This window comes from Coenobita brevimanus, chromosome 23, assembly GCF_032717465.1.
Source record: "Coenobita brevimanus isolate Jiangsu-jjx chromosome 23, ASM3271746v2, whole genome shotgun sequence".
NCBI lineage: Eukaryota > Metazoa > Arthropoda > Malacostraca > Decapoda > Coenobitidae > Coenobita > Coenobita brevimanus.
The window spans coordinates 42,155,355-42,171,526 of NC_136976.1; the positions used below are offsets into that span (position 1 = coordinate 42,155,355).

At 43.7% G+C, this 16,172-nt stretch overlaps 1 protein-coding gene across 1 annotated transcript in view; it reads left to right on the forward strand.

Annotated features, from left to right (window-relative positions):
* Positions 1-15,392, forward strand: part of LOC145392850 (fibroblast growth factor receptor-like 1) — a 210,090-nt gene extending 194,698 nt beyond the window's left edge. Inside the window, exon 10 of the mRNA XM_080267136.1 lies at positions 14,601-15,392. Coding sequence (XP_080123262.1) covers positions 14,601-14,921 — 321 coding nt within the window. The 3' untranslated portion in view covers positions 14,922-15,392. The remainder of the gene's footprint in view (positions 1-14,600) is intronic.
* The last annotated feature ends 780 nt before the right edge of the window (positions 15,393-16,172 follow it).

The window sequence follows — 16,172 nt, forward strand, 5'->3', positions numbered from 1 at the left end:
TTTTCTCATACGGGGAATAAAATGGCGCAGTATCAACAACAGCTTAATAATAAACAACGTCTTTGGGAGGAAGAAGGCTTTGAAAAGAGTAACATCTCAACTCCTTCACAACGAGAACGTCTTAATCTATTCTTGTTTCTACTAGACGATTTTATTCAGCGTACGATAGCACCCTAGACTGAAGGAGTAAGTGAAGGCTGTACCTAAACCCTCCAGTTCGAAATGGCCCTCCTTAGACGAACAAAATCGTCAGGTGATGGCAAACATGAAATAATTATGTCCCTGGGTTGATGGCGTAAAAAATAAGTACAGTTTATTCCAGACCCCAACCCTTTAAATCCAATGACATATTTAATTTTTATTCTAGGTAACTTTAGACGGTTTTCTTCAGCTTAGGAGTGACTCTCTGAAATGCAGTGATTTGGTAATATCTTGATCACAACTAGAAATCCTTCTGAATTTGAATAAAATTGTCTGTTGGCAACAAAAATTAAATATGCTCTTGCCTTCACCCACACCTCCACCAAAGGCCATTCTGTAGTTGAAAAATTGTTTGGTGGCAGCATGAAAAATGCAAGATATAGTTTGCATTATCGCCTTCAGCACTATACTGCAGGTTTTGTTATAGCTAAATAGCATAGTTTGGTAACAGAAATAAGATAAGATAAGATATAGCTTTCATAAACACCTCCATTACCAGAGTGTCTCCCAAAGTGAATTATAATAATCTGGTGGTAGGAAGGACACACTACCTTTAAATCATTACCTAATGGGTCTGCAAAGGTTAATTAAGGCTGCAGGTGTCCCCCCAAACTCGAAGTGTCTACTGAACTTTATAATGTCGCCCGGAGATAGCAAGTAAAACGAAGCAAAGATGTCATCGGATGGAAGTGGGTATAAAAATAGGAGCAACTCGTGATGACCTATGCAGTATAAAAAAAAAAAAAAGCCAGGCACTCCACAACAACAGCAAACGAAGCCCAAACAAGGAAACAATTCTCGCACCAATTTATAATGGACACAGAGACTCTCACTTCAACATTTATCCGGTAAATTGTACATGTTAGCCAGGACGGGAAGAGAGAGGGGGAAACGAGGGGAGGAGAGAGGAAGATAGGAGAGGGGAATGGAAGGGAGTGGTAGGAAGGAAGGAAAATGGACAGAGGAAAGGAAGGGAGGGGAAGGATATAGAAGTGGAAGGACGTGGGAGACAGAAGTGGGGAGGACAAGAGGAGAAGAAAAGACATGAAGGAAGAAGAGAAACAGAAGGGAAGGGAAAAGAAGGAAGTGGGGGAGAGAAAACAAAAAGAACGGGATAGGAAAGGAAGGGAATGGAAAAGAGGAGGAGGAGGGGAAGAGGGAGAGGCAGAAGGGGAAGGGAGAGAAGGGGAGCTGTAGAAAGGGACGAACGGGGGAAACACAAAGGGGAAGGGGTAGAGAGGGAGAGAGAAGAGAGGAAGGGAAAATGAAGAGAAGAGAGAGGAGGGGAGGATGAAGAAGTGAGAGAGAAAGAAGGGATGGAAGAAGGAGGGAGGGTGGGAAAGGAGGGCAAAGGGAGGAGGAAACAGAAGGGGCAGAGGAGAAAGAAGAAGAGAGGAAGAAGGAAGGGGAAAGGTTGGGAGAGGATAGAGGAAGGAGGAATAATGGAAGAGGAGAGAGGATGAAAGGATGAAGGAAATAAGGAGGAAAAAAGGGAAAGGGTAAGGTGGGAGAGGTGGAGGAGACAGAAGAGGGTAGGGTACAGTACAAGAGGAGAGACGAAGGAGGGATGAATGGAGTGGAGTGAAAAAGGAGTGAATTAAAGAGAAATGGAGAGAAGGAAGGGAATAGAGGAGAAATAGGAGCGGGAGTCAAAAGAGAAAAGAAGGATGAAGGACGAGAGGTGGGAGGAGGGGAAAGGAGGACAGAGACAGGAAGGAAGGAAAGGGGAAGTGAAAATATGAAAGAAGAGGAGCGATGGTGGAGAGAAATGGAGGAGAGAAGGGGGAGGGTGCGGCACTGAAGTGGAAAGAGAAAGAAAAAATGAAAAAAAAAGGAAAAGGAAGAGGGAAATTAAATGGAGAGGGAAGAAGGAGGGAGGAAGGGTCTGGGGAGAGATGGAGGAGAAAGGGAAGAAAGGAAAAAGGATTTCAGGAAGAAAGGAGACATAAATAGAGAGGTGATGAGGGAGAGAGAAGAGGGGGGGGGATAGGAGGGCAAAGGAGAGAAAGAAGGAGGGAGAGGAAAACGAGAAGAAGGGAGGAATTAAAAGGGAAGAGGAGGGGTGTTAGCATAATAGGAAACAAGATTAAAGAGTGAATAGGACTGCACTGAATAAACCAGGAAATAAATGGAGGAAGAGGAGAGAAGGGGACAGAGATGGGGAGAGGAAAGGAGGGGTAAGAGAGGGAGAAAGGAGGCGGAAAGGCAGGAGACAGGGAAAAGAGGGAAGGGGAAAGAGGTGGGGCGTCACGAGATGGGGAAAAGGAGGGGAGGGAAAGCTGTAGGGAGAGCCACGAGTTGGGAAGAGGAGGGGAATGGAAAGAGATTCGTGTAGGAGAAGGCGAGGGGAAAGAAAGAGAAAAGAAAGTGAAGCGCAGGGAAGATGCTGGAAGAGAAAATGCAAGGGGTAGAGCAAAGATGAGGTAAGAATGTGGAAAGGAGATGAAAAGACGAGAGGATGGGAAGGAGAAAGGAAAAGGAGAGGAAGCAAAAGAGAGCGAGGAGAGAAAATGAAGTGGGAGGAAAAGGAGGAGAGGAAGGGGAGACGCAAGATAAGAGAGGACGTGAAGGGAAGAGTGATAGCGGCGAGGAAAGGAGAAAGGAAAAGTTGAGAAATGGGGAGGAACAAGCAGGAGGATGGGAAGTAGGGGGGAGAAGGAGGTGGAAGAAGAAGGGAAAACTGGTGCTTGGAGAGAGGCATTTGTAGAAGGGAGGTTGGAGATGGGGGAGAGGATGAGAGAGGAGAACAAGAATAGAGGAGGAGTAGCGGGAAATGGAGAAGACGTGAGGAGGGATTGGGCAGAGAGAAAGGGAGAAGCAAGAAGGGCGGGGGGGAGAGATAAAGGGGGTAGGAAAGAAAGAAGGTGGGAAGGGAGAGGGAAAAGGTGAGGTGAACGAGAAGGAAGAGAGAATGCGAGTGGAGGGGGAAAAGCATGTGAGGAGGGAGGGATAACTTTCCGTGTATCCAGCCTCCCAGAATAAGTCCCTTTCAATTTAGCTTAACTGACTAGTAATCCTGCCAGTAGGTCACAGTTTAACCCCTTAGCTCCCAGAGTTCCTGTGCGAGGGATTTTGCTGGAAGGGTCCTAGGCGTAACGCCTTCTGCCTGTCGGCTCATAGTCGCGAAGCTCATGGGCCCCTACCCCGGGGTTCCCTTCTTTATTAGATTTTGAAAATGTTCAGTTCCGTCCCATACTGGGGACACGGGGCGCAAAGGGGTTAAATATTACAGTATGTCATACCACCACATACGCATAAAGGAGTATTTCTGTCTGCCTCTTGGTTTGTGTGTTTTTCTTTATTATTCTTGCTTTCATTTATTCCTCGCTCTCTCCTGCCCTTTATACTGCACGTCAGGCGTGTGCAAACCGCCGCAGCAATACATATACAGTATGCATACATAAACTTACTCATTTTATGCACACCCCTCTCCCCTCTCTCTCTCTCTCTCTCTCTCTCTCTCCCTCTCCTGCGACTCCCAGTGTGCTGGCGAGTGGAATGGGCATAACTTTTTATGAGGCTACCGATTAAGGGTTAAACTGGGTGAAATGTCCGTGGGTGCAATAAATAGATGGATAGAGATGCACTGATAGATAGACTGATACGATACTAGGTAGGTACGTAGCAAGACAGGACGGGACAAGACTGAGCAGGGTAGGACAGAATAGATGACAGTACAGGACGAACAAGGACAGGACAAAATAGGATAGGATACGATACGATATGATACGATTCGATAAGAGAAACGGGGAGATGAGTAAATGAGATTTAATAAGAGATACCTGGATATAGGTGGATTGAGAGACAGATTGACAGACAGACAGAATAGCAAACATAAAGTAAATGAAAGAATACAAGACAGAGAGATGGTAGGCGTGAGAGGTATGAGATAACTTGTTGTAGATGGACTGACGGAAGGACTGATAGATACACAGGACAAGCAGATAGACAAACAAGAGAGAGAGAGAGAGAGAGAGAGAGAGAGAGAGAGAGAGAGAGAGAAATCATGGTACAGCAAACTTAATCCCTTCCAAACACATTAATGCATCAAAAGAACAGAAGGAAATATCGAACTATTCATCCATCATCCAGTCCTTTTTTGCCCCATCAGGAACGTAGGAGCTAGGGCCGAGGCTACTGAATCCCGATATTTAAGGCAAGGGTAATTAGCTCCGTTCGCCCCTGAGGGGCATTATGTGAGCGAAAACCCCAGCCACCCCTCACATGGAAACCATTCCTGGATCCATCCGTTTCGAGCGCCTTAGAACACTAGAGCACAAAAGATAATTTTGTTATATAGATAATTCCCAGCGAAATAAATAGTTTCCTAGGTTATAGGAAACAATTTTGCATGTTACCGAGTACAGAGGCATCCGAAAGCAGTACTACCGCTAAAGAGTGGATGCTGAGCGCCCCCAAATACATGAAAAGGGGCTGTTGATTTTTTTTTTAATTCTTGGTATCACCAGACTAATTTATTCACCTTTTCTAGCGAATGGGTCAGTGAAAGGTGTATCTAATCCTCGTAGTTAGAAAAGTGTCCTTAACTGGAAAAAAGCTCTCCATAATATTAAAAGTCTGTGATGTGATCTTCGCCACCCATCAAATTTTTCAGATTACCAAGACTTTCATAACTTTGACTAAAATGTGGACGGATACTTTTGTCCACAACTGTACATAATTCTAGCCAAAATCTTGTACATAATTCCAGGCAAAGGTGTCGTTCTTGCCACCGGGAAGCCATCAAGAAGGGAACAGAGTGAACGAGAGATGCATAGGAGAGTAAACGAAGCCAATGTCTGAATAACGAGTCGGTATTATCTGACCCTAGAGACTCTCACGTAGCTGCCTCCCACGGTCCCACCCCTCACCCTCTTCCTTCCTTCCTCCTCCCCACGGCTACCCTATCTACCTCCTTCCCCTTACTCCCTACCTTCCTCCCTACTCCTAATCTCTAACCCTCTTTCCCTACATATACCTCCCTATCCCTACTCCCTACCTTCTCCCTTCACCCCACCCATATCTTCTTTCCTCCCCTCACCTACTACCTTACTCCTTCGTCCTACCTTCTTTTTTACTCTAGTTTAGGCTATTTGTATCTAGAAATGAACTGGAACATAGTGAATTCAGCGGTTGCATGTAATAGGCAGGGAAAGATTGGGATTTGGTAATATGCGACTGTCAACTGTAATAGTCTATGTGCAGTCGATGGCCATTAATTCGTCCTGAAAAAAAATCAGTGACTTCCTGAATTACTTACGTATAACCAATAGTTATTGATTCTTAGCCTTCTTCATCTTTATGCACACCACCTTGCCTTACTTCCACCATCTTCCACTTCTAATGCTATCTTTTGTATATGAAGCTAAACACTTCAGTGCGTCGTATTCCCGTTCCTTTGAGAAATTTCGTAAATCCTGTCCTGTGTTACTGATACAAATGTATGTCGATATTAAAAGGCTGAGGGTATAAATGCCATAGAAGAGGGCGGCTATTAGAAAGGAGATTATTGGTTGAGGGAGATTTTCATAAACCATAATACAATACTTTACATGTATACTAGTTCTTACTACCATACGTCCAGGTGTATGTATTACTGTGCGGGCAGTTTTGTGTTCGCCTGCATTTCGTACTAATCCCTAAATGTCTTTCAGCGACATCGTTCCCTAGTGTTAGGGATTGAAGTGAATGGTGTATAAATATATAACTATAAAAATAAACTCTGAGCTTCAGTAAGATCCAACACATGAACAAACAATGGGTGGCGGTAAAACTGAATTAATGAAGCAATGACGAGCACAGAGGGTGCTGGAAGGTAAAAACTGAGATGCAACACACATGGAATAAAACACACAATAGAGCAAATTTGAAAATATGAGATGATGGAAACAGTAAGAAGAGGACATTGTTCAGATAAAGTATGTACGTAAGATAACACATCATCATCATCACCATACTCCTCTCCTCTTTTCCCAGCTCAGGATGGGGTGAGTAAGGAAATAAGTGGCACAACATAAACCACTGCCACTACAATAAATGAGGAAATAAACAAAAATATAGATGAAAAAAAAGGGCAGCGGAGATAGGTAGAAGAAGAATACTAAAGCAACACATTGTTGTGAAGAACAAAACACGCACACACACACACACACACACACACACACACACACACACACACACACACACACACACACACACACACACACACACACACACACACACACACACACACACACACACACACACACACACACACACACACAATACCCTTTCTGGCTTGGCGAGTGCGGGAATAATAATCATCACAACAATAAGAGGGTGGATAATATAGTTTCGAAACTGAAAATAGCAATAAGTACAAATATGTAGCCAATGAAAATATGAGATAACAGGATTAGGTAAGTTAGAAGTGTTTAGATACAGTACACAGAATCTGTCTATCTTTCTATTTCTTTTTCTATTGTCAGATGCCTTAATCCCGTTTGGCATGGCCACAAACAAATTTCCTTCACGTCGCCTTGTCCTTTGCCCTTTGGCTGCCGTTCCTCCGACTCAAACTCCTCTCTCACGTATATCTCTCCATTCCGTCCTTCTGTCTCAACCTCACTCTCCCCCTTCTCTTCCTCTCCTTCTCCACCTCACTCACGTACACTCATCTAGTGAGTCTCTCATTCTCCATCCTCTCGCCATAGCCAAACCATCTCACAGTATATCTCTTAACATTTGCAATCACGTCCATATCAACACCACAGCGCTCCATTACTTGATTTATCTGAATAAAACTCATAATAAAGAAAACAGCAGTACAGAAGGGAAAATAAAGTGAAGGAAGACATTGTTATAGCGCTAAAATATACATGACAGTATAGGAATACAGAAGGATGTAGTAGAGAGGAATGTGTATATAAAACGCACATGAAATACAACCAAATTTAACTCATGCCATTAGGAAACAACGTGGTAGAAAAATGAATAATGGCAGAGTAATAACGCAAATGCCAGTGAAAAATAGAGAGCACGGGAGTAAGTAGAGAGGAATGTTGAAACTCGGACAACTTCCACTGAAATACACTGTACAACAAAATCACCGGCAGAACAATAGCTGAGAGCATATGCAGAAAAAAGATGGTATGGTAACAGAGAGAAAATATAGGTGTGGAATGGAGAGTGCAGAAGTATGCAAGGGAAAAATGTTGCCATGCTTCATACACAAAAATCACAAGCGTACAACAAACTTCCCCTCTAGGAAAATATGTGAAAAATGTACATTACTGATATAACAGAACAAAGGTAACTGTATATAATAAGAAGAAGGTCAGTCGAGAAAATGGAAGATATTTAGAACTATAAGGGAATTAAATATCGGTAAACAAACATAATACAACAGGCAGCGCCCCTAGAGCATGAATAATCGGTGCAAATATACATTTTATCATTGTAACAAGGGATACGCAAAAACAATAAACAAGGATGTTGGAATGTAGGAACAAATAAGAGAAAGAATGTTGAGATAAAGTACAGAAACTACAATGCAATGATAACAAATACCACTTGCACAAGAAATAGATAGAATTACGTTGATTTTTTTTTTTTTTTTTTTTTTAAGTATGTGGGAATAAACGATGTGAGGGATTGTGAGTGCAGTGTGGAAAGCAGGTACAAATGTGGATTAAGACGGAGAGGAAACATAAGAAAAGATAGCCTACTCATTCTTTGTAAAACGTTAGGAAAAATAGCTGTCATAGACGGTAACATGTCTTCAATAACATCGAAGTAAAGGAAAAAAAAAAGTTTATAGGCTAGGCTTTAAAAGTTAAAGCCGGAACAGACTGCCAGACATATACGCGACCAAAAACAATACTTGGGTTACGCAGACGGTAAATATGACTAGAGTAAAACTAGGTGGAAAACGAGAACATTCAGCTACAATAGAGTAACACAGATATACAGCATGGAATACACCAAAATACAACACTCAGAACAATAGTAAATCAGATCTAAACAGGGTGGTCGGTAAACAGAGCTTCATAGAAACTCACCAGGTAGTATCTTGCGTGTTGCGGGTACGGCTCAGACTCCTGGTGTGTGCGCGTGTGTGGTACTGGGAGTACGAAATGAATGAAATAATGATGTAGGGTGGACAGTGATAACGCTGACTCGTCCCCGCAGCACGACAAAAATCACCCGGCGAAGTGGAAGAGGAGCGTAATATATGGACCACCCTGTGTGTGTGTGTGTGTGTGTGTGTGTGTGTGTGTGTGTGTGTGTGTGTGTGTAGACAGAGAGATATAAATATACATATAGATATAGTGAGATAGATTGACAGATATATAGATAGAGAGATGTGGCCGTACAATGAAAACAGATACTAACAACATAAGAGGCAAAATGAAGAATCGCCATCTCTAACACAGAGGAGAGTGAAACACACCAAAACACAACACTCGGCCAATGCAAAAACAGGTCCGCTATATATAGTACCGTATAGCCGTAACGTAACACGCGGAATGAGAAAGTGTTCAGTTATAACAAAGAGGGGCGTTGAAATACAGCATGAAATACGCCAAACTACAATACCGAGCAGTACAATAGGGGGGTTGGGCGTAAATAAAAGTCTGGGTAATGTAATAAAGAGCAGAGTATAGGCCCGGGAGGGAGTCATCACAGGAGGGCCATTTCATCTCGCAAACAATTCCACGCCGCCTGCTTTATGACCCCAGCCCAGCCCTGCCCATCTAGTTCACACCTATGGGCGCCAGGGGGAGGCAGACGGATGGTGAGGGGGAAGGGATACGTGGAGAGGGATGTGAGCAGGGGAGAGGTATGGGAGGAGGATGTTAAATGGCAGATGTCGGTGAGGAAGGTGTGGTGAGTGAGAAGTAATGTGATCTTGAGGGGGATGTGAAGAGGGAGGAGGTAGAGAGAAGGGGAAATATGGATGAAAGAGGAGATGGAGAAAATAGTGGGAGGTAGAATGTTTGCGATGTGTAAGGAAGAGAGAGAAAGAGAGAGAGAGAGAGAGAGAGAGGGACATGGGGATACAGGCGGCTGAGATGGAGGATGCTCGAGGGTGGGAGAGATGTAAGGGGAAACTAGGTGAAAGTTATATATATATATATATATATATCATCAGCCGTTTGAGTATCCACTGCAGGACCGGCCACGATACAGACTATGTATCTCTACCAAGTGGCTTAGGTTGTCTGGTAGAGATTGTATGTAAGGTGAGAAGTGCTTGTAAGTGTAACTGTAGTGTTGGAGTGGCTTTGGATGTGTGTGTAGTCTGTGAACCAAGTGTAATCGGCCCGCGCAAGCCGACTGGGTGCAAGCATACATTACAGTAGGCGACACTGATTCAACCACAGCACCCCTTATGTCCGCCAATGTAGCACGTGGCCGGGTGAACATTCCCAAAGTTTATTACCCTGGCGGGGCGCGAACCCTGGTTCACCCGTGTACGATACGCACGCTCTACCACTGTACCACAGAGGCTCCATATATATATATATATATATATATATATATATATATATATATATATATCGGGAGGATGAGTGGTGGATGGGAAAGATTAGTAGTGTGTGTGTGTGTGTGTGTGTGTGTGTGTGTGTGTGTGTGTGTGTGTGTGTGTGAGAGAGAGAGAGAGAGAGAGAGAGAGAGGAATGGTGGGAGGGAAGTAGAGGATTTGTGGGCTTTGGACTGGGACGTGGGAAGAAATGATGAGTGTGGCTGTGAGTGCAGAGTGGGAGGCGGGTGTAAGTGTAGGATACAAGGGTAGGAAACAGACGAAAATATACGAGTACTGTGTAGAAAAGACACTGAAACTAAGATACGGGGGAAAAAGGCAGAAGAAGCGATATCTGTCTTGTGTGCAGAACGAGAAAAATGTGTTGCAGGGATTAGGAAATAGACGAATGCACATGTATCAGTACAGTAGCGTGTAAACAGCGAGGAAAAATAAGATACAGGGGAAAAGAAACTTAAGAAAAAAATGTCAACTCTTTGTAAAAAGGTGAAGATGAATGGTTAAAAGTGTGGGATATAGATTTAAGAAATAGAAGAAAAAGATGTCATCTGCTCTGGATGAGAATGATGCTATGTCATAAGTGTGAGATGAGAAAGAGGAAGTAAGTGAGAAAGGAGTGAAGAAATAGAGAAATTAAAAGCAAAGGAGGAAAAAAAACAAAGAGGTTGTATTCATAAAGTCTCCTAAGCAGGTTATGAACAGTATTTCCTGCATATGCATTTTCCTTCACCCATACGTTTGCCATGCTCAGTCATAAACAAAATCACAACAGAAAAACAAAATAATGTGATACCAGATAGCAGTTATGGAGACCTGTATATCCTGTAAAATGCTATGATCCTTTATAAATGCCTCTCAAAGACAAGGAGAGAGAAGCATCGATGAAATAGAAAGGGAAAAGAAAGGGAGAAACAACGAAGAACGCATAAAAGATGAAGGGTAACAGCTAAGAAGGACGAGGCATTGGACGTGGGAGGGAGGAAGAGTTGAAATGCCGTGGAAGTTAGGAGAAAAAGAGCAGGCTGTGGGAAAGAGTAAGAGAAAAAAGAAAATGCATGTACCACGAGAGGCGCAGTGAGCGTGTGGTGAAGTGGTGATGTAGACATGGTGATTAGGTGGTGTGGTGATGTGATTTTGGTGATGTCAATGTAGTGATGTGGGTGTAGTGTTGTAGATGTGGTGATATGGGGGAATGATGTGTGTGTGGTGCTGTGAGTGTGGTGATATGAACGCTGTGATGTGAGTCTGGCGATGTGGTTGGTGTGATGATATGGGTGGTGCGATGTTTGTGATGACGTGAGAGTGGTGATGGGATTGTGATGATGTGGGAGGTAAGGTGATATGGGTGTGGTGATGTGGGAGGTGTGGTAATGTGCAGGTATGATGCTGTAGGAGGTGTGGTAATGTGGATGTGGTGATGTGGGCTGTGTGGTGTGGTGATGTAGGTAAAGATGTAGCGGTGCTGGTAAAAGCAGTGAGGTTTGATGTTAGGTGAGGTAGGTTATAAAGGCATGGAAAAAATTTTGGAGAAACCGAAAAATTTACTTCTGAAAGATGAATATTGAATTTAGCAGTTTTTGAGTGGTGGGGAAGCATCCAGGAAGCAAAGCTGTTTTATAAGATTAACTTTTACCCATTATATCCAGTAAAGTTACAGCTCCAAAAGTTTGGAGTCTCTAGCCCGAGGACGTAACTCATATTATTTTTGTTTTATCCTTAGTTTTTAATGCTTTGGAACCTCCTCTCGTAATGTAATGTATAGTCATCATTCAGCTCGTTCACAACCCAACGTGTCTCGTAAGTTGAATAAAGTCGTCTAGAAATTGCAGGAATAAATTTGAAAAATCATCGCCAGATTCAGAGTTCAGAAACAGAAAACCAGAAAACTGATCAATTTAGGCCTTTGCTTGAAACACTGAGCTCTTTCTAGTAGGACGATGTTTTATCTTTAGCATATTCTTGCTTCCTAATGACGAGCTTCTTCAACACGAGAGAGAGTACTGAAAAGGTAAAGGAATGCAGTCTCTAACGTCTCTGTTTCGATAAGTCTCTGCTAGGCCAGAATTTAATAAAATCGTGTGGTGTTTACAAGAATATAAGAAAATTTAGGATTGCCTAGAAATTCTCAAGCAGCTATAGGACTGATTATCCTCACTTCACTCAAAATTGGTATCTTTCAGGGATTCATGTTGCCACTTATCACTCAGTTAGTGTGTTTGCATGGATTGACCTTTGACCCACTAAAAATCTTTAAAAGGCTAAAAAAAAAAAAAAAAAAAATGAAAGAGGAAGATGTCTGAGGATATTTGCCTTAGGAATAATTGTACCAAGTTTGAAGTTAATTGGAGGAGAAATGATTGAATGGTACCGAACTGAAAGGTGTTTAGAAGAATAAAAAGGAAGAAAAGAAGAAGACAGCAGTGTGGTCTACGCCATAGCTTGGAGGCCATAAATAACGGTTGAGGGAAATATACATGCCAGCAGCGGCCAGAATATCTCGCCTTTGTCAATCTCTTCAAATAAGCCTATGAAAGTTTCCTTAGGTGACGTGACACGAGACGGTGATTGGCACATCAACATACTGTCACTTTACGAGCACTTCAAAAGTGTGTGTATGATGCTGTGAATTTTGAGTGCATCAGCTCACTGCCACGTATATACAGTCAGGGACAATGTTTCGCCTACACTTCCACTGCGTTAACTTCACAGTTATGGAATATTCTTTACTCCATTCACTGACGCATTTTGTCAAATAAAAGTATCGGGACTCAATTCTGCCGCATTGGATAGCCGAGGATAGGGAAAGTAAAAGATGATAGCCTATATTAGGCGAACTTACTGACTGCGACTATGCCACACGTTCGCCGACAGTATTTCTTTGCACGAATTTGATGAAAATTGCAAAGCTGATGGTAATTTACCCATCATGGTTGATTGACACGTAGGTATTTTATTCTGGCTATCGTCAAATGATCTTATTCAGTTTATGAGGGCCTCCGCTTCAAAGGGTTGAACATCATTCATAGAGTGGTGTAATAATGTGATTACCAAGTGAGAATGAAAGAAGAGTGTTTATTCTTTATTTTTACACTCTCTGTGGTAATATACTGTACTAGCAGGGGTATCCGGCGTTCCCCCTCCCCCTCCTTACCTTCCTTCTCCTGTCCTTTCCTCTCATCTCTCTCTCTCTCTCTCTCTCTCTCTCTCTCTCTCTCTCTCTCTCTCTCTCTCTCTCTCTCTCTCTCCTTCACCATGCTGTCGTATCCCCTCTTTATGTATCTGACTCTTACTACTCTGCCCCTCTCTCTCAAACCATCTGTCTTTTTGGTCTTAAAATCTTCCTTGGGTCATAAGACCAAAAAGACAAACACTCCAGTCCTATTTGTTCTAGTTCAGTCTTTCTTTCTACTCCAGAAAGACCATGTACCTCTTATACTTTTGAAGACGGATTATAAGAGGTCCAGGAACTTTCTATTTCAGCGTTCACAGACTAATGCACAGTATTTGTGCATACTTGTTTACTATCACTGGTGACCTAAAATAAATGACTTCCGACCGGTGACCTCAAATGGCCTCGGAGTCAACCTCATATAGCCTATGTCCGAAATGGAGGTCCTGTGAGTCTCCATGCCAACAATTGGGCTGTAGGGGTACCCGGCGTTGCCCGGGCCAAAAAGACGAACACTCAACCGGATTCCTCAAATGACCCAGATCTGAATTTTGACCCCCCTAAAACCCTCCATAGGTCATAAGGATTCCAAATATGTAGGTTAAGGCCAGGTAAAGTGAGAGGGAGTAGTTCGTGAACAAACAGACAGACAGACAGAAAGTGCCCTATATATAGTAGATATTTATATCACCGGGTGGGGGAGACTAAGAGCACGGTTCTTTGACGACAGTGGAGGAATAAATCACTGGAGCAAAGAAACCCCAAGAAGCATACAAATCCTTAACCTGCAACATGCAGAATAGAAGATAGGTTATCACACGCACACACACACACACACACATACGAGCCTTGTGGCACCATCGAGGCGCTCAGCATTTGTCGAAATTAGAGCCGACTGCAAAACACTTGCCCAAATGAGAGCAGTTTGAGCCACTACCAGCACCATTACCACCATCACAACAACCACCACCGCCACCATCATTATCACAGCTACCACCACCACCACACCTATCACCACCACCATTATCACAGCTACCACCACCACCACCACCACAGCTACCACCACCCACATCATCATCACGGCTACCACCAACACCACCACAGCTACCACCACACCCGCCATCACCGTCACAGCTACTACCACTACCACCATCATCATCACAACTAGCAGCACTACCACCACAGCTACCACCACCACCATCATACTAAAACAACTACCACCGTTTTCGGCTGAATAAAATCGTCTGTTCATAGCATCAAGAAAATAACAGATATTGGAGTGCAGATGGACAACCCCCCCTCCCCACGAAAATGCCCCGCAGCCTCGTCCACGTGCCTGTATTGTAACACCAAAGGGAACAATTATCAGGGGCCAAAACATCCTCTTAGAAAATATCAGTCTACATGATATTGAAACTGGCCCACCTGGGACCAAATTTCATCATTCCAAGTTTTTTTCAAAATCCATTTTACACTTTTGGCTACACACACACACACACACACACACACACATACACACACACCAAGGATTATGGTGTATTAGTTAGACAGGTAATGATATCGAATGTTTACATTCGTATCTGAGTAGCATCACACCAGCCAGTTAAGATGTTTTGGCTTTATATCTCTTGTGTTTGACTACTCTAGGTACCTGCTTTCACGTGACATTGTAACTAACCTCCCACCCTTCTGTCTCCGGTGCAGGAAGTGAGCGGGTATACCAGTGGCAGCGTGAGGGGCGGCGGCCACCACCACCCCTACGACCAGTACCCGACCAATGCCTACCCCGACAGCTACGTGGACCCGGCCTACTCCGACCCATACTCCGCCGGGGACCGAGGCCCCACCCGAGCCTCTGACCACAGCTACGCCAGGCTCACACATCCCTCCCTCGCCTCACATGCCTCCTCATCCAGCCCACACCTGCCTCCCCCATACGCACATCCGCCCCACCCGCACGCACACACGCACACCCACGCACACACGCACAGGCACCCGCAGTATTTCGTGCACTACAACCTATAGGAAAGGGACTATCTTTCCCTGGGACTGGAAGCCACCAACGGGGTGTTCTATAGTGTGATGTGAGCAACGCTAAATACAAAACCAAATACTTTTAGCTCGTAACTAGAACTTCTTTTTCAATAAATGAGGAATTAGACAGATAGGTGGACAGATAGCCTGGATGGACAGCCTGCCTCCGTGCCGACAGGAAAAAGTTTAAGCCCTCTAAAGGAAGTAGAAAAAATAATGGAAACATATGAGAGAGGCGCTCACTGCAACCCACCACTGTACGCTGTGCTGCTCTGTGCACTGAAAAAAAAAAAGAAAAAAAAAAAGAAGAAGATATATTCATGTAACTGCAAAACTGGGCGTGCAGGAAAAAAGCCATCACAAGAGAGAGAAAAAAAAATATATGGTTGAGAAGTAAATGAACGCGACCAAAATTACAAAAAAGAACGGGGAAAAATCCAGAATTGGCTATAGCTGGGAACTGCAGGGAGGAGAAGGGGGATGAGAGGAAAAGGGGAGGAATGAGAGGAAAAACGGAGAAGGGATAGAGAGAGGAGGGAAACGAGAGAGAGAGAGAGAGAGAGAGAGAGAGAGAGGAGGGGGGAGTGAGAGGGAGAAAGTGGGGGAGGGAGGAGCGAGAGAAAGAGGGTAAGTGTGAGGGACAGAGAAATGAGGGAGTGAGAAGGAAAGAGGAGAGATAAGTGAGAGGGAGGGAGGATGGGAGAATGAGAGGGAGAAAGGAGGGGTAGAATGACAGGAAGAGGAGCGGGAGAGTGAGAGGGAGAAGCTGGGAGGGGTACCAGAGGGAGGGATGTGGCAGGGAGTGGAGGGGGTGAATGAATGTGTAGGGAACGGCAAAAACAGACATACTCACTCCAACCATTACATAAATATAATGGAATGCTGGAAATGTCTATGCCACACGGACCTATCCATACGTAACGCCGGCCAGTGTGCGCATAATGAAGGTATGTATATGTAAATGAGACCTGGCGAACTGGGCAGGCCAAAATGCGACAACGCTGAACTGAAACATAATTACAACCTGTGAAAGGATCCAGGAAGCAAAGTCAGACCATAACACGAAATGAATACTAGTGATAAAAGCAGATATAATACGCAACGAACATGGGTGAATAAAAGCAAATAAAAAATTAATAAATTCTTTATATAACAAATTGTCATGAAGTCAACAAGTACATTAGAAGCATAGAAAGACTGAGAAGGCAAGATTTGAGATGACAGAATTGAAATGGTTGTAAA